This window comes from Macaca fascicularis, chromosome 20 (assembly GCF_037993035.2).
Source record: "Macaca fascicularis isolate 582-1 chromosome 20, T2T-MFA8v1.1".
NCBI lineage: Eukaryota > Metazoa > Chordata > Mammalia > Primates > Cercopithecidae > Macaca > Macaca fascicularis.
In genome coordinates, this window is record NC_088394.1 from 2,988,884 (window position 1) to 3,006,322 (window position 17,439).

Sequence of the window (17,439 nt, forward strand, 5' to 3'; positions counted from 1 at the left end):
ATATAAAACATATATATAAACAAATACATATATATAAAACAAATATAGGCCGGGCACGGTGGCTCACGCCTGTAATCCCGAGACGGGCGGATCACAAGGTCAGGAGATCGAGACCATCCTGGCTAGCACGGTGAAACCCCATCTCTACTAAAAAATACAAAAAACTAGCCGGGCGAGGTGGCGGGCGCCTGTAGTCCCAGCTACTTGGGAGGCCGAGGCAGGAGAATGGCGTGAACCCAGGAGGCGGAGGTTGCAGTGAGCCGAGATCACACCACTGCACTCCAGCCTGGGCGACAGAGCAAGACTCCGTCTCAAAAAAAAAAAAAACAAAAACAAAAACAAATATATATATATATATATAAAATATGTATATGTAGCCATTGAATCAGTGTTTTCACAGATGTATTGATTCTTCTTTTTTTTTTTTTTTTTGAGACGGAATCTCACTCTGTCACCCAGGCTGGAGTGCAGTGGTGTGATCTCGGCTCACTGCAACCTCCGCCTCCCGGGTCCACGCCATTCTCCTGCCTCGGCCTCCCAAGTAGCTGGGACTACAGGCGCCCGCCACCTCGCCCGGCTAGTTTTTTGTAATTTTTAGTAGAGACGGGGTTTCACCGTGTTAGTCAGGATGGTCTTGATCTCCTGACCTCGTGATCCGCCCGCCTCGGCCTCCCAGTGCTGGAGTTACAGGTGTGAGCCACCGCGCCCGGCCTCACAGAGGTATTGCTTCTAATGAGTTAAGCTAAAAAGAGGGATGTTGAAAAAGGATGCAAGTGACCAAAAAAAAAAAAAAAGAAAGAAAAAGGTAATTTAAATATTCTTCAACATGGGATTGGCTAAATAAAGGATTTTGGAGGCCGGACGCAGTGGCTCACACCTGTAATCCCAGCACTTTGGGAAGCTGAGGTGGGCGGATCTTAAGGTCAAGAGTTAGAGACCAGCTGGGCCAATATGCTGAAACCCTGTCTCAATTAAAAATACAAAAATTAGCTGGGCGTGGTGGCACGTGCTTGGGAGGCTGAGGCAGACTTGCTTGAACCCAGGAGATGGAGGTTGCAGTGAGCCAAGGTTGCACCACTGCACTCTAGCCTGGGTGACAGAGCAAGACTCCATCTCAAAAAAAAAAAAAAAAAAAAAAAAAGGATTTTGTGGTTCTTGTTTGGGTCTGGCCGTGGAATGTCCACAGGCATAATTCTGTTGAGCCAGGCTGAGGCCTGCCTGGGAAAGGACGCCATCTGGAGAAAGGGAGGCTCTATTCTTGCTGCCTGTGCCTGGCCTCTCTGCCTTCCAGGGGCCTGGGCTCCAGCCAAAGCAGGGCCTGAGGTCACCTAGTCAGGATGCCCTTTTCTTTTTGAGACAGGGTCTCACTTTGTTAGCCAGGCTGGCTGGCAGTGGTGCCATCTCAGCTCACTGCAATCTCCACCTCACCAGGTTCAAGCAATTCTCCTGCCTCAGCCTCCCTAGTAGCTGGGATTATAGGTGTGTGCTACCATAGCTGGCTAACTTTTCTATTTTTAATAGAGATGGGGATTTCTGCTGTGTGGGCCAGGCTGGTCTCAAACTTCTGACCTCAGATGATCTGTCTGCCTCGGCCTCCCAGAATGCTGGGATTACAGGCGTGAGCCACTGCTCCCAGCCCCCTTTGCCTCTTAAAGTCCTCACCTCTTAATGCTGTTACATTTTGGGGATAAAGTTTCAGCACGGGTTTAGAGGGGACAAACATCCCATCCATACCCCTGATTTCCTTGGATACTGGCTTCTCAGTTACTCCTCAGCACACCATGAATGGAGGTGTTTTGGGCCTCTGCGCTCACCTACTCCCTGGCTTCACCTCACCCACCTGTCTCCTGGTCCTCCTCCCCAGCAGCTCCCCAGAACCCTCAAGCTCCAAAAGCTCCAACCTGCTCTTCCTTCTGTTTGCCCTACTCAGAGACCACCCATCCTGGCTCTCAGTGGCTTTCTGAGCCCTCTCCTGCTTCTGCTTGGGCCCTAAAATACCTTTTTCTTTCTTTTCTTTTCTTTTTTTTTTTTTTGAGACAGAGTCTTGCCCTGTTGCCCAGGCTGGAGTGCAGTGGCGAGATCTCAGCTCATTGCAACCTCCGCTTTCTGGGTTCAAGCAATTCTCCTGTCTCACCCTCCCAAGTAGCTGGGACTACGGGCACCCGCCACCACGCCCGGCTAATTTTTGTATTTTTATAGACGGGGTTTCACCATGTTGGTCAGACTCATCTTGAACTCCTGACCTCAGGTGATCTGCCCGTCTCGGCCTCCCAAAGTGTTAGGATTACAGGTGTGGGCCACTGTGCCCAGCCTAAAGTCCCTTTTTCTTCGCAGCAGTTAGAGGGACGTTTCTGAAACACCCACTATCATTCCCTCTGCTCAAAACCTTGCAGTGATCCCTCTGCTGAAAATCTCTGCAACCTGCTCGCAGAAAGCGGGCCCATTGTTACCCCAACCTCACTGCTGATGACCTTACCTGAGCCTGGAGGTGGAGGCTGCAGTGAGCTAGGGTCACACCAATGCACTCCAGCCTGGGTGGCAGAGTGAAACTCTGTCTCAAAACAAACAAACAGCGCTGAGCGCGGTGGCTCACGCCTGCAATCCCAGCACTTTGGGAGGCCGAGGTGGGTGGATCACGAGGTCAGGAGATCGAGACTATCCTGGCTAACACGGTGAAACCCCGTCTCTACTAAAAATGCAAAAAAATTAGCCGGGCGTGGTGGCGGGCGCCTGTAGTCCCAGCTACTTGAGAGGCTGAGGCAGGAGAATGGTGTGAGCCCGGGAGGCAGAGCTTGCAGTGAGCTGAGATCGTGCCACTGCACTCCAGCCTGGGCAACAGAGCGAGACTCCTTCTCAAAAAACAAACAAAAAAAGTCACATATTGTAGTCACATGTGTTCACAATAGGTCAATTGGTTGTGGAGGCAGATGGCAGACTGGTGTCTACCCAGGGCTGGCGGGGAGGGGCGGATGGGCAGTCACTGCTTAAAAGGTATAGGTTCCCTTTCAGGGTGCCAAAAAGGTTCTGGATCCACAAAGCTGTGATGGTTGCACAACACTGTGATTGTCGCTAATAGTACATTTTATGTGTATTTACCACAATTTTTTTTTTTTTTTGAGACGGAATCTTGTTCTGTTGCCCAGGCTGGAGTACAGTGGCACGATCTCAGCTCACTGAAACCTCTGCCTCCTGGGTTCAAAGAATTCTGCTTCAGCCTCCCGAGTAGCTGGGATTACACGCGTGTGTCACCACACCCAGATAATTTTTGTATTTTTAGTAGAGACGTAATTTTGCCATGTTGGCCTGGCTGGTCTTGAACTCCTGACCTCAGGTGATCCACCTCAGCCTCCCAAAGTGCTGGGATCACAGGAGTGAGCCACTGTGCCTGACCCACAATTTTAAAAAAGTATGTAAGGGGGCTGAGGCGGGCGGGTTGCCTGAGCTCAGGAGTTCTAGACCTGCCTAGGCAACATGGCAAAAACCCATCTCTGCAAAATATACAAAAATTAGCTAGTGGCGGGCACCTGTAGTCCCACCTACTTGGGTGACTGAGGTGGAGTGCAGAGATCACGGCACTGCACTCCAGCATGGGCAACAGAGCAAGGTGCTGTCTCAAAAAAACCAAAATCTGGCCAGGCTCGGTGGCTCACGCCTGTAATCCCAGCACTTTGGGAGGCCAAGATGGACGGATCATCTGAGGTCAGGAGTTCAAGACCAGCCTGGCCAACATGGTGAAACTCTGTCTCTCCTAAAAATACAAAAAATTATCTGGGTGTGGTGGCAGGTGCCTGTAGTTCCAGCTACTCAGGAGGCTGAGGCAGGAGACTCGGTTGAACCCGGGAGGCGGAGGTTGCAGTGAGCCAAGATCGCGCCACCACACTCTAGCCTGCCTGACAGAGCAAGACTCCATCGCAAAAAACAAAAACAGGCTGGGCGCAGTGGCTCACGCCTATAATCTCAGCATTTTGGGAGGCCGAGGTGGGCGGATCATGAGGTCAACAGCTCCAGACCATCCGGGTCAACATGGCGAAACCCTGTCTCTACTAAAAATACAAAGATTAGCTGGGTGTAGTGGTGCGCGCCTGTAGTCCCAGCTACTCGGGAGGCTGAGGCAGGAGAATCACTTAAACCCGGGAGGCAGAGGTTGCAGTGAGATCGAGCCACTGCACTCCAGCCTGGCGACAGAGTGAGACTCTGTCTCAAAAACAAACACCCCAAACAAACAAACAAAAACCAAAAACAACCCTCATCCCCAAAACCAAAAATTCAGTGTGGCCGGAAGTCACGGCTCATGCCTGTCATACTAGGCACTTTGGGAGGCCGAAATGGGAAAATGGTTCGAGGCTGGGAGTTTGAGACCAGCCTAGTCAACACAGTGAGACCCCGTCTGTATTTAAAATATATAATATAAATAAATTTTAAACAATTTAAAAAGTATATAAAAGAATAAAACAGCTTCGCAAAGCTACCCACGAGCCATCCCCAACCGGTGTTCTTCTCCCGTGACCCGGGTAATCATCCTGGGAGTCTCTAACACTGGAGACGGTCAGTGGGCAGCGAGCACCATACCCCTGGCTGGAGCTGTGGCGGTTTCCCAGCAGCAGCCGCGGGCGGGGCGACCTGTCCTTAGGTCCGGAAGCTCTGGGGCGCGGCTGCCTTGCACCCGTCAGTCCGCTCGCCCCTCGCGTTCTCTGGCTCTCAAATCCCAGTGCAGCCTCGAACACAGATTCTTCTGCCGCCCCGCCGCCTGCCTGTCAATCTGCTCCACCGTAACCACGCCCTCCTCACAGTCCCGCCCCATCTTCGCTCTCAGCGGGCCCGGCCCCGCCTCTGCCCTTTAGGGCCACACCGCTATCCAGGCCCCGCTCCCCGCATGTCCGTCAATCCGCTCCGGTTCCGCCCCGCCCTCCTCTCTCCGTTCCCTCACGCCGGCCTCGGCGCGGCCCGTTGTTATGACGACATGGTCGTAAATCCGCCATCTTCCTGCGGCGCGTTGCGACATGGAGGGCGCGATGGCAGTGCGGGTGACGGCCGCTCATACGGCAGAAGCTCCGGCCGAAGCCGGGCGAGAAGCGGGCGAGGGTGCGGTTGCGGCGGTGGCGGCGGCCTTGGCCCCCAGCGGCTTCCTCGGCCTCCCGGCGCCCTTCAGCGAGGAAGGTAACCGGGCCGACCCGGAGGGTGCGGCCGGGGTGGGGGCCCGGATGGCCCGAGCTGCGGGCATGACCGACCCTCCCAGACCCAGACATCTCGCCGATCTCGCGGGGCCCTCACAGCCCTCCACGAGACCCCCAGGTTTGCTGCGACCCTCACGGGCCTCTCCTGCGGGGCGCCCGTCACCCCCCTCGCTCCGGTGTGCGCCCACAAGTGCTCGCGGGTTGCTGAGCCCCCGGGCGCCCTGTGTAGACATTCGCAGACGCCGCCACCGCCGACCCTGCCCCTCGGGCCGGCCTCCCGGCCCCTCTCTGCCTCCGATGCCTGAGTCTGGCCTTCGCCTCCTCTGGGCCCCTTCCCCCTTCACCTGATGGGCCTCTAGGGCCCTGTTGGTGGTTCCAAGAGAGCGGGGCCTCGGTTTCTCCGGGATCTGGGCTCTGGGCCTGTCCGTAGGGAGGCAGCAGAGCCTAGTGCAAGAGGACTGGTGCACTGCAGCCAGCCTGTGGCACCGTCCCGTCCCACACTTGCCACTTTCTAGCTCTTTGATCCTGGGCAGGTGACCCCACCTCTGGGAACCTCTATTTCCACTACAGAATGGGGCGGCGGCTTCTGCCAGTAATGTGACAAGCCCTTATCCTGCGTTAGGATTTTTCATTCTCAAACCAATCCTGAAAGGTGGACGTTATTGTTATTTTCTTTTTGGGGATGAGGAAAATGGAAGGTTGGAGACATGAAAGTGACCGGGTGGGCCGGGCGCGGTGGCTCACGCCCGTAATCCCAGCACTTTGGGAGGCCGAGACGGGCGGATCACGAGGTCAGGAGATGGAGACCATCCTGGCTAAGATGGTGAAACCCGTCTCTACTAAAAATACAGAAAAAACAAAATTAGCCGCGCGTGGTGGCGGGCGCCTGTAGTCAGGAGGCTGAGGCGGGAGAATGGCATGAACCCGGGAGCTGGAGCTTGCAGTGAGCTGAGACCCGGCCACTGCACTCTAGCCCGGGCGACAAAGTGAGACTCCGTCTCAAAAAAAAAAAAAAGAAAGTGACCGGAGTCACCCAGGTAGTAAGTAGCAAGGGTTGAATTGGATCTCCGCAATGTGAAGGCCTTTAACTTCCGGGCTCTGCTGCCTCACGAAAGCATCATGAAAATTAAAATAGAGATTGTGACCTGGCGCGGTGGCTCACACCTGTAATCCCAGCACTTTGGGAGGCCAAGATGGGTGGATCACCTGAGGTCAGGAGTTCGAGACCAGCTTGGCCAACATGATGAAACCCCATCTCTACTAAAAATACAAAAATTAGCTGGGCGTGGTGGCGCGCGTTTGTAATCCCAGCTACTTGGGAGGCTGAGGTAGGAGAACTGCTTGAGCCCAGGAGACGGAGGTTGCAGTGAGTCGAGATCGCGCCACTGCTCTCTAGCCTGGGTGACAGAGCCAGACTCTGTCTCAAAAAAAGAAAAAAGACTGTGTGTCATGTACTGAGAGCAGTGCTGGGGATGCACTAAGGGCCCATTCCTGGGGGCACTGAGAGCTTTTGGAGGTGGAGCTTGGGTCTGTACCCTCTGAGCTTGTCCCATGAGGCTGCAGATGGCTGGGCACTATGGCTCATACCTGTAACCCCAACACTTTGGGAGGCTGAGGTGGGAGGATCACTTGAGCCCGAGGAGTTCCAGACCAGCCTGGGCAACATAGTAAGACCTTGTTTCTATTTTCTTTTTTGTTTTTGAGACAGCGTTTCTCTCTTGTTGCCCAGGCTGGAGTGCAGTGCTGCGATCTCGGCTCACCGCAACCTCCGCCTCCTGGGTTCAAGCTATTCTCCTGCCTCAGCCTCCCGAGTAGCTGGGATTACAGGCACGTGCCATCACATCTGGCTAATTTTGCATTTTTAGTAGAGATGGGGTTTCTCCATGGTGGCCAGGCTGGTCTCGAACTCCCAACCTCAGGTGATCTGCCTGCCTCAGCCTCCCAAAGTGCTGGGATTACAGGCGTGAACCACCACGGCTCATGCCTGTAATCCCAGCACTTTGGGAGGCTGAGGTGGGCGGATCCCGAGGTCAGGAGATCGAGACCATCCTGGCTAACATGGTGAAACCCCATCTCTACTAAAAATACAAAAAATTAGCTGCCGTGGTGGCGGGCGCCTGTAGTTCCAGCTACTGGGGAGGCTGAGGCAGGAGAATGGCGTGAACCCGGGAGGTGGAGCTTGCAGTGAGCCGAGCTCGTGTCACTGCACTCCAGCCTGGGCAACAGAGTGAGATTCCGCCTCAAAAAAAAAAAAAAAAAAAAAAAAAAAGAATGCAGATTGGGTCAGACAGGAAGGGAGGTGGTTAATGATTAGGTTGAGGGTGGTCTTGTCTTTGTCCCCACAGGATTCATAGCCTGCCTTTTTTCCTTGCCCCTTCTCGTTCAGCTTGGAGAAGGGCAGTGCCGTCATGGCGAGGGGTCCCTTTAGAGGTTGCTGGGCCTTGCTGGGCCTGCTTGCAGCCTTGTTTAATGTGAAATGGGCTGGGTGTGTCCCCTTCTAGGGTAGGGGGTTCTTCAGTGGCAATGCCCTGGAGCCAAGTGAGACATGGGAGTGGGGTGGGAAGGGGAAGTGGGTGGTGCACACCTCAAAGCTTGGTTTGTAACTGGGAGCCATCAGGAGGGGACAACTCTCTGTTGAGTGGCCCTCTGCAGGGGAGTCATGACTGTGGTTTGGCCCTTTCTCTGCCCTCGAATTCAACAGTAAACATTTGCCCAGCTCCTTCGGGCATCAGGCCTCGGTTTGATCTTGATGAGGGACTGAACGTGAATGGTCAGAGCTGGCAAGCTATTGTGGAAGCAGAAGGAACAGCTCCTATCCCTTTGTGTAAACAGGCACTGTCCCTGACACTCAGCCGTTGGGTGACCTTGAACTTCAGGTCATTTTCCTAGGATGGGAATAGTTCTCTCCATTTCCGCAGGGTGCTGGCAAGATTTGGTGACGTCCCCAGTGAGGTTCTTGGCACACAGTAAGGGGGTGGTCTCTTCTGCAGGACTGGGGTCTGGCACAGCGATGGTGACGGGCTCAACCTTGGGAACAAGTCAAGTCCCCAACAGTAAGCGGAGTGGTCCCTGCGTTTGCCTCTCAGCCAGAGCCAGTGGGCATCAGCCCATTTCGCAGATGAGGAGATGGCCACTCACATGCCCCAGGGCACGCTCAGACTCCCACAGCTTTTGTTTGTTTGTTTTGTTTTTGTTTTTTTTAAGACAGGGTCTTACCCTGTTGCCCTGGCTGAAGTGTAGTGGTGCAATCATGGCTTACTGCAGCCTCAACCCCTGGGCTCAAGCATTCCTCCTGAGTAGCTGGGACTACAGGTGCATATGCCACCACACTTCCACACTTGGCTAACTGTTTGTATTTTGGTTTTGTTTTTTGAGACAGAGTCTCGCGGTGTCACCCCGGCTGGAGTGCAATGGGGCGGTCTTGGCTCACTGCAACCTTCGCCTGCTGGGTTGAAGTGATTCTCCTGCCTCAGCCTCCCAAGTAGCTGGGATTACAGGCATGTGCCACCAAGCCTGGCTAATTTTTTTCTTTTTGAAACGGAGTCTCACTGTATCGTCCAGACTGGAGTGCAGTGCCGTGATCTCAGCTCACTGCAAACTCCACCTCCCGGGTTCACGCCATTCTCCTCCTGCCTCAGCCTCCCCAGTAGCTGGGACTACAGGCGCCCGCCAGCACACCTGGCTAATTTTTTTGTATTTTTAATAGAGATGGGGTTTCACTGTGTTAGCCAGGATGGTCTCGATCTCCTGACCTCATGATCCGCCTGCCTCGGCCTCCCAAAGTGCTGGGATTACTGGGGATTACTGGCATGAGCCTAATTTTGTGTTTTTAGTAGAGATGGGGTTTCACCATGTTGGTCAGGCTGGTCTCGAACTCCTGACCTCAGGTGATCCACCTGCCTCGGCCTCCCAAAGTGTTGGGATTATAGGTGTGAACCACCACGCCTTGCCTAAATGTTTTAACAATGCTTTAAAAACATTTTCCTTTTTTTTTTTTTTTTTTTTTGTAGAGATGGGTCTTGCTATGTTGACCCATCCTGGGCTCAAGCTGTCCTCCCACCTCGGCCCCTTAAGGTGCTGAGATTACAAGTGGGAGCCACCATGCCCGGCCCCAACAGTCTTAAATCCTGGTCCTTTACTGTCCCCAGCCGAGCATGGAGGAATCCCTCTGCCTCTAGCCCCTCTCTGGGCCTGTCACCACTGAGGTGAGGGTTTTGGGCATGGCAGCCTTAGCAGATCCCTGCAGCCTAAGCATGCTGTCAGGGCCACCCTCTGCTGGGTGCTGACCTCCTGAGGGTGGGTCTGGCCCCTACAGACCTGCAGAGGATGAGAGCTGTACCCTGGGGTGACCTTGTTTTGGGCCTGAGTGTGTTCTCAGCAGCCTAGGGAAGTAGCTCTGCTTCTGACGGCCTCCTGGGCGAATCTGTTCTAGGGCTGGAGGAAAAGCCAGACGGGGCCCTGGCTGCCCAGCCTCCACCTTCCCAGGCCCTGCTGACAGCAGGCTCGTTGCAGATGAGGACGATGTGCACAGATGCGGCCGCTGCCAGGCGGAGTTCACCGCCTTGGAGGATTTTGTTCAGCACAAGATTCAGAAGGCCTGCCAGCGGGCCCCTCAGGAGGCCCTGCCTGCCACTCCTGCCACCACAGCGTTGCTGGGCCAGGAGGTGAGCCGCCACCTACCCTCCCGTCCCCTCCCGGGTTCACCTGACAGGCGGGGGAGGTGGCCGCACTCCAGGATGGACCTGTGCAGCCGGTTCCGGGGCCCACGGGGGCGGGCAGAGGGCAGGCATCTGGCTGCGGCGTGGGAGGGTCTGGGTGTGTGAGCCTGTGGTGCTCCGGGGTGTCCTGGAGGCCTGCGGCGGAACAGCCTTCTCGGCAGCCTCTGGCTGCAGCCCGTGCTGTTGGGGGCTGGGATCTCTTCTTTCTTGGAGCCCGAGGGTCTCCTTTGGCTCTGGGTGCCATGGCAGCTTCTGTCTCTTTGGCTTATCTTCTGTCCTGTGCACACAGTCCCTAGGGACTTCACAAGTGCAGTGTGGCCCTGGGGGTCCCACCATCTCATCATCAAACGGCCACCTTTGCTGAGCCCCATGCCCGGCTTGGGCTGAGCGCACGGGCCTGTGAAGCCCGCACACGCCGCGGTGGGCGCTTGTCTGCATTGCACAGTCAGGAGAGCAGGCTCAGAGAGTGGTCGGTGGTCTCCGACCACCAGCGGGGCATGGCCCAGACGACGCTGGACCCTGTTCACCCCACTCGAGCCTGTGCTCTTTACCTGCCCCTCCCAGAGGTGCCCCCTCCTCCAAGAAGGCCTCTGGTTCACACCCCCAGGGCCCTCTGCTCAGACCGCTCTGCCGGAACTGATGGGCTGGGACTGCACTGTTGTTCCTGCAGGCTGGCTCAGCTTCCTGCCAGAGTTGCTGGTCCCTCCCTGCAGGTGCCCTGTGCTCCAGGTCCAGCCCATGTGGCCAGAGGCGTGAGAGTGACGGCGCTGACCCTGGCCATGGGTGAAGGGGCTGGTCTGGGACCTGTGGTCCTGTTGGGGAAGAGGAGAGCCCCCACCCCAGCCGTCCCAAGGACATGGACCCAGGCCTGAGCATCACAGGCCACACCTTCACAGCTTTACACTGGCAGAGCCCAGGCCTCTTCTCTGAGAACTAACTCTAGAGCATACAGACGAGTCCCCTCTGTTTTCTGCCCCCTTTGGCAGGTGGTGCCGGCAGCCCCAGGCCCAGAGGAGCCCATCACTGTGGCCCACATTGTAGTGGAGGCAGCCTCCCTGGCAGCAGACATCAGCCACGCACCTGACCTTGTTGGTAAGCCGACTGCCATGGATCACTGGCCTGACAGACCTTCGTGGTCGGGGCCAGAGGATGGGGCCTCTGCTGCCAGTATGCTCATCTCTCCTGAGACCAGGGCCTGGCTGGGAGGGGCCACGGCCTCGTGGGAGCTTTCCGAGGGCACAGCCTGCAGGAGGAGGGAGCGTTGGGCACTGGGCCTTCCTCAGGTGTCCATAGTGGCCGGGGGCACACCCAGGCACCAGGGACTCTTCGGGCTGTGCTCTCTCCCCCCAGCTTTCCCGGGTGGTCTCTGCCCTGTCCCTCCCAGAATTTTCCCCACTTCCTGCCACCCCCTGGTTCTTGCTCCCTGCCCGTAGACAGCAGCATCCACCAGGCACCCACCAGGATGGCCCGCTCGCCCGGCAGCAGCTCTGGAGGGCGGGTGCAGGGTGGACGGGCTCTGCCGCGTCTCCAGCTGAGCTCGGACTTGCTGCTGTGATGGCCTGCCCTCCCCAGTGCTCACTCTGGTGTGGGGGTGGTGACTGCTGCTCTGGTCCTCATGGGGCTTTTATGAGCGTGCAATGCCAGCCCTCTTTGATGGCTACTTTTTAAGTGAAGGCGTCTCCCTGATGTGCTGTGGGAGGGGCTGTTGTGAGGTCTGGATGGGCAAGCTCTCACTCATCGGGGACAGATGTGTGTGCAGGGGGGACATTCAGAGGCAGCCAGGGCCTGGGCAGGTTGAGGGAGCCAGGGACTGCTGGGGTTGGGGGTGCGGCAGGGGCGACTGGCTGGGTGTGCAGACGTGAGGGAAGGAGCTGTCTGGGCCTAATGCTGTGGGAGGTTGGGGTGGAGCATGGCTGCTGCCTGGGGAGCCTGCTGGACCGGGGCCGACGCAGGCAGGGAGTGGGCAGCTGGACAGGAAGTAGGTTTGGGCACCAGGCGGAACCTGGCCTTTGGCAGCCCTTGGTACCTGCTGCGGCAGGAAGAGGGGGTGGGGGAGCCGTGGCAGAGGCCAGCCCCAGGCCTGGGAAGGGCACTAGTGAGCAGGCCGCTCTCCAGGAGGCAGCCGGGGCACGTGTCTCACCTCTGTGCTGCCTTTCCCTGGCATTCCTGCGACCAAGACACTCATCAGTGCCACTCAGAGCTCGGAATGTTCATGTGGGAGGTGGGGCGGGCTCTGGCCTTGACCTGGCGTTTGGATGGTGGCGTCATCTGGGAGCATGAACTCCCTAGGTTCTGGCGGGGTCTCTGGGCTGAGTCTCTGGCCACCCAGGCCCCTTTCCACCCACCTAACCTCTAGCAGCCCCCAGCCTTGGGCTCAGCACCCCTCCCTGTGCTTCAGGGACCCCTCTCGGCACCCCTGCCCCTCTGGCACCCCTGGGATTTTCCCCTTTGCGGGCATCCTGGGCACCCTGAGTGTGCCCTTGGCCAGTCAGCAGGCCTGGTGGGCTGAGTCCAGGGCTGCTAGCTCTCCTGTTGGCCTCCAGTGGAGATGGCACAGGGTCCTGCCTGCTGGTGGCCAAGGGCCGGGGCAGTGCCGGGTCCGGTCTTTGCGGGTGCAGGAGTGCGGTCCGCTGTATGCGCAGTTGGAGCCCACCTCCAGGCCCTCCTGCCTCTTCCGCGGAAAACGTTTGTGTCTCCTCTGTGGCCTGGCAGCAGCCATGTTCCCCCAGGTCCTCCCCACGAGGGGCCTCTGTCCTTTGGAAGATCACTCGTGGGGCGTCGAGCGTCTAAGCCAGGGCTCGGGCAGGAGAGGCTCTTAATTGTTTCTGAGTCACGGCGCTTTTGTTGTGTTTCAAGAGAACAGCTTGTCAAAACAAGACGCCAGCCGGTCTGAGGTGGTTTCTAAGAAGGAGCTTCACAGCTGTTTCCCACTTGTCATCTTTATGAGCAGAAAACGTGAAGTGTGTTTACAACCTGGCTTTGCACATTGTCAGATTTTCCCAGCACCCTCCAGAAGTGCAAAAGCCCGGCTTCCTCGCCCCAGGCTGTCCCGGGTGTCTGGAGAGCATTCACTCCCAGGCCAGGCCTGCCTGTCCCACTACAGCGGCCTGGCCCATCTCCCCTAATGGAGGAGTGGCCCCGGACGCATATCCTCCCTATGTTGGTGGGAGCAGTGGCAGGAGCCGTGGCAGCGAACAGAACAGGCGGCTGTCTCTTCACCCAGGGACCTTGTCACCAGGATTCGCATGTCCTGCTGGCTTTGGGGATGGGCCGTGTTCCATGGCGGGTCTCCCTGTGGACACATTTGGGGGCCCTGGAGCATCTCTGGGCAGCCTGACAGAGTCCGCAGATGTCTCTCCACCGCTCACTCTGACCTGGAGAGTTGATTGGGGCCTTGGCTGCTGCTCGGGCCTGTGTGTTGAGGGCTTGGTGCAGGTTGGGTCCAGGATGTGGCTTGGAGCAGCAGTTCCCCTCCCCTGGAGCCGGCGGTCTCTGGGTAGGGGCAGGTCTTGGGGCTTAGGCCGAGATGCCTCTCCTAGGTGGTGGGCACATCAAAGAGGTCATCGTGGGTGCTGAGGCGGAGCCGGGGGACAGTGAGATGGCCGAGGCCCCGGGCAGCCCCCACCAGCAGGGACTGGGGCTCGCAGGGGAGGGCGAGCCGGCCCAGGTGAAGCTACTGGTGAACAAGGATGGCCGCTATGTGTGTGCACTGTGCCACAAGACCTTCAAGACGGTGAGCCGGTGTGTGGGGAGCCAGTGTGTGGGCGGCAGGGTCCCTCCTGTTCCCCTAGGAGGGCCCTGAGCTGCCACGCCCTCCCCCACAGGGCAGCATCCTCAAGGCCCACATGGTCACTCACAGCAGCCGCAAGGACCACGAGTGCAAGCTCTGTGGGGCCTCCTTCCGCACCAAGGGCTCACTCATCCGGCACCACCGGCGGCATACGGGTGAGCTCGCTGCGCCTTGGGCTGGAGCCCTGTAGCACCCCGATGGCTGGCCCTGGGGTGCCCCAGCCTCGCATTCCCCAGCTTTGGGGGATGAGGCAGGGTCCCCTGCCTGTCTTCACCTTGTCACCTTGTTGCCAGCCTGCTGGGGCTGCCTGGGGCTGACTAGGTTCTCTCTGCAGACGAGCGCCCCTACAAGTGCTCCAAGTGTGGGAAGAGCTTCCGGGAGTCGGGCGCACTGACCCGGCACCTCAAGTCTCTCACCCCCTGCACGGAGAAAATCCGCTTCAGTGTGAGCAAGGATGTGGTTGTCAGCAAAGAGGATGCACCTGCAGGTCAGCATGATGCGGGCAGCTGCCTGGTCCCGGGGACTGGCTGTGGACCCAGCCACCACTGGGGTGTGTGAGGGAGCTTCACTCCCTCACTCTACTTTGAAGGGTCTGGAGCTGGAGCTGCCACCTTGGGGACAGTCACATCATCGGTGACAGGCGAGCCCATAGAGACTTCACCTGTGATTCACCTGGTGACAGATGCCAAGGGCACCGTCATCCACGAAGTCCACGTCCAGATGCAGGAGCTGCCCCTGGGCATGAAAACCCTGGCCCCGGAGGTGTGGGCGACGGGGGGCCCTGGAGGGCCGCTCTGTCTTCTGCCTGCTCGGTGCCAGTCTTTGTTCTGAGCACTGGCTCCGGGGGTCTGGGCCAGGCAGGCGAGGGCTGGAAGACCAGGGCCAGTGGGAGCACCATGGGGGTCTGAGGGTTTGCACAAGGCTCCTGGCATGGGTCTGCCCCATGGGGTGGGTGCTGGATGCCAGGCTGCCTGGCCAGCCTCCTCTCTCTGCCTCCCCTGCAGCCCCCCGTCTCCCAGGAGCTCCCCTGCTCCAATGAGGGCAGCCGAGAGAACCTGCTGCACCAGGCCATGCAGAACTCCGGCATCGTCCTTGAGCGCACCGCTGGGGAGGAGGGCGCCCTGGAGCCAGCCCCTGCTGCTGGGTCCAGTCCCCAGCCCCTGGCAGAGGCAGCCCCACAGCTGCCGGTACTGGAAGTGCAGCCGCTAGAGACAGTAGGTGCCAGCATCACCTGCAGGCTCCTCTCAGGGCTGGATCCCGGGGGCTGTCCCCATGCTGGCCTTTGTGGCCTTTGCACTCCCTGAAGTGGCTTTCTGCAGTGACTTCGTCCATTGATCTGTTTACTGCCTTCCCTGGGGCCACGAGGGAGCCTGCCAGGGTGGGGCCCATGGTTGTGTTCCTGGCACTGCCAGGGCACAGCCTGCCCCAGGTGCTGGAGGCCTTCCTGTGGTTCCCCAGCAGGTGGCCAGCGAGGCCTCAGCGGTGCCCAGGACCCACCCATGTCCTCAGTGCAGTGAGACCTTCCCGACAGCAGCCACCCTGGAGGCCCACAAGAGGGGCCACACCGGTGGGTGATGGGTGGGTGTGTGGCCCACAGCAGTGGATGGGCTATAGGTGACCGGGGTGCCTCTGGGTGTCCAGGGTGGGTCCATAGACAGCAGGGAGCCAGGGGAGCTGTGGGCAGGTGGCAGGTGGCCTGGAGGGCCTGCCGGTGATGGGCCTGGCCTGATGTGTGTGGCTGCAGGGCCGAGGCCGTTCGCCTGTGTGCAGTGTGGCAAGGCCTTCCCCAAGGCCTACCTGCTCAAGAAGCACCAGGAGGTGCACGTGCGTGAGCGCCGCTTCCGCTGTGGCGACTGCGGGAAGCTCTACAAGACCATCGCCCATGTGCGTGGCCACCGGCGCGTCCACTCAGACGAGCGGCCATACCCTTGTCCCGAGTGTGGCAAGCGCTACAAGACTAAGGTAGGCCTCTAGCCCCAGGACCCTGGCACCTGACCCCCCATCCTGCTCCCTGGCCCTGGCCCCGGTGCACCCCCTTCCCTGCCTCCACCGTGCTCAGTCTTGACCCAGCCCCTCCCTTGGGCCAGAAGTGGGAGGGGAGAGCTGTAGTCTGTTGTGGCCCAGGTCAGGCTGGCACTGACAGGTGTCTCCACAGAACGCACAGCAGGTGCACTTCCGGACACATCTGGAGGAGAAGCCGCATGTGTGCCAGTTCTGCAGCCGTGGCTTCCGAGAGAAGGGCTCGCTGGTGCGGCACGTGCGACACCACACAGGCGAGAAGCCATTCAAGTGCTACAAATGCGGCCGTGGCTTTGCTGAGCACGGCACGCTGAACCGGCACCTGCGCACCAAAGGTCTGGGCCCGTGGAGGCGGGAGGAGGAGGGGAGGGGGCTGGGGCTCGCCAAGCCCTGACTGAGTCCCCACCCGCAGGGGGCTGCCTGCTGGAGGTGGAGGAGTTGCTGGTGTCCGAGGAGAGCCCCGCGGCAGCCACCACCGTCCTCGCGGAGGACCCGCACACGGTGTTGGTGGAGTTCTCGTCCGTGGTAGCCGACACCCAGGAGTATATCATTGAGGTGGGTGTGGGGCCCTGAGGCCAGGATGGGACCCAGGGGCAACCAAAGCTGACCTCTATCCTTCTGCCCATCTGCCCAGGCCACTGCGGATGATGCGGAGACCAGTGAGGCCACGGAGATCATCGAGGGCACCCAGACGGAGGTGAGGGGTGGGGCGGGCGGGGGCAGGGAGGCTCCCTGGCGCAGCCGCTTTCGCTGAGCCGTGGCCCCGCAGGTGGACAGCCACATCATGAAGGTGGTGCAGCAGATTGTGCACCAGGCCAGCGCCGGCCACCAGATCATTGTGCAGAATGTCACCATGGATGAGGAGACAGCGCTGGGCCCAGAGGCGGCTGCTGCCGACACCATCACCATCGCAACCCCCGAGAGCCTGACAGAACAGGTGGCCATGACACTGGCCTCAGCCATCAGCGAGGGCACTGTGCTTGCCACCCGGGCAGGGGCGAGTGGCACTGAACAGGCCACTGTGACCATGGTGTCATCAGAGGACATCGAGATCCTGGAGCATGCAGGCGAGCTGGTCATCTCCTCGCCAGAGGGCCAGCTGGAGGTGCAGACGGTCATCGTCTAGCATGAGGTCTGCGGGGTCCTGGCCGGGCAGGGACAGGGCAGAGGACCTGAGCGCCCCGCCCACGCCTGCCTGGCAGAGAAGAAGGCACAGAATGGAGGCGCCCCAAGATGGGCAGTGTACATAAGAGTTTCTTGTTGCTTTCCAATAAAACATGAGAACCTGCAGCTTGTGATGTTGCGGCAGTGGCAGCCTCCATGGATGGTGCCACCACCTTTGCCCAGGTCCCGGCAGCAGCACCTGCCTCCCAGGCCACCCCTAGACTCACGTGCCTGGCCGCCCTGCCCAGGGGCTCCCGCCAGCCCTGGCGGCGCCTTGGTGGCGCGTGGGTGTCATTGGCATGTTGACCAACAGCCTCCTGCCCTGCCCAGCTGGAGGTGTGCCCCCAGCTGCACTGCCTGAGGCCTGTGGGTAGGTGGGAGGACCAGGGACGGGGACAGGGATATCTGGGAGCCTTGGCCTCCACCACAGGGTGAGCAGGTGGAGCAGCAGGAGATGCTGGGCAAGGAGTGTGGCTGGGCCTTCCTGTGCTGCCTTCCTTTCCCTGAAGGGATTCTGCTCAGGGAGAGAGTCTAGGCGACCTAGTTTCTAGGGGTGGGGACAAGAACAGCCTCA

The 17,439-nt window shown here is 58.9% G+C and overlaps 1 protein-coding gene across 16 annotated transcripts; it reads left to right on the forward strand.

Moving 5' to 3' along the window:
• Positions 1–4,820: 4,820 nt before the first annotated feature.
• E4F1 (E4F transcription factor 1) lies at positions 4,821–16,991 on the forward strand. 16 transcript variants are annotated; one of them, XM_045382919.3, is made up of 14 exons: positions 4,821–5,157; positions 9,607–9,838; positions 10,879–10,984; positions 13,432–13,625; positions 13,717–13,837; positions 14,017–14,169; positions 14,272–14,444; positions 14,687–14,896; positions 15,141–15,249; positions 15,427–15,644; positions 15,838–16,036; positions 16,114–16,256; positions 16,336–16,398; positions 16,471–16,991. In XM_045382919.3, the coding sequence occupies exons 1-14, from the start codon at positions 4,874–4,876 to the stop codon at positions 16,825–16,827; spliced, it is 2,562 nt and encodes an 853-aa protein (XP_045238854.2). In that variant the 5' UTR covers positions 4,821–4,873; the 3' UTR covers positions 16,828–16,991. The 16 variants fall into 16 exon arrangements, 13 of the variants coding, with proteins under 13 accessions (XP_045238854.2, XP_045238855.2, XP_015297909.3 ...); XM_045382920.3 differs by having other exon boundaries at positions 15,144–15,249; XM_015442423.4 differs by having other exon boundaries at positions 4,967–5,292; positions 9,687–9,838.
• The last annotated feature ends 448 nt before the right edge of the window (positions 16,992–17,439 follow it).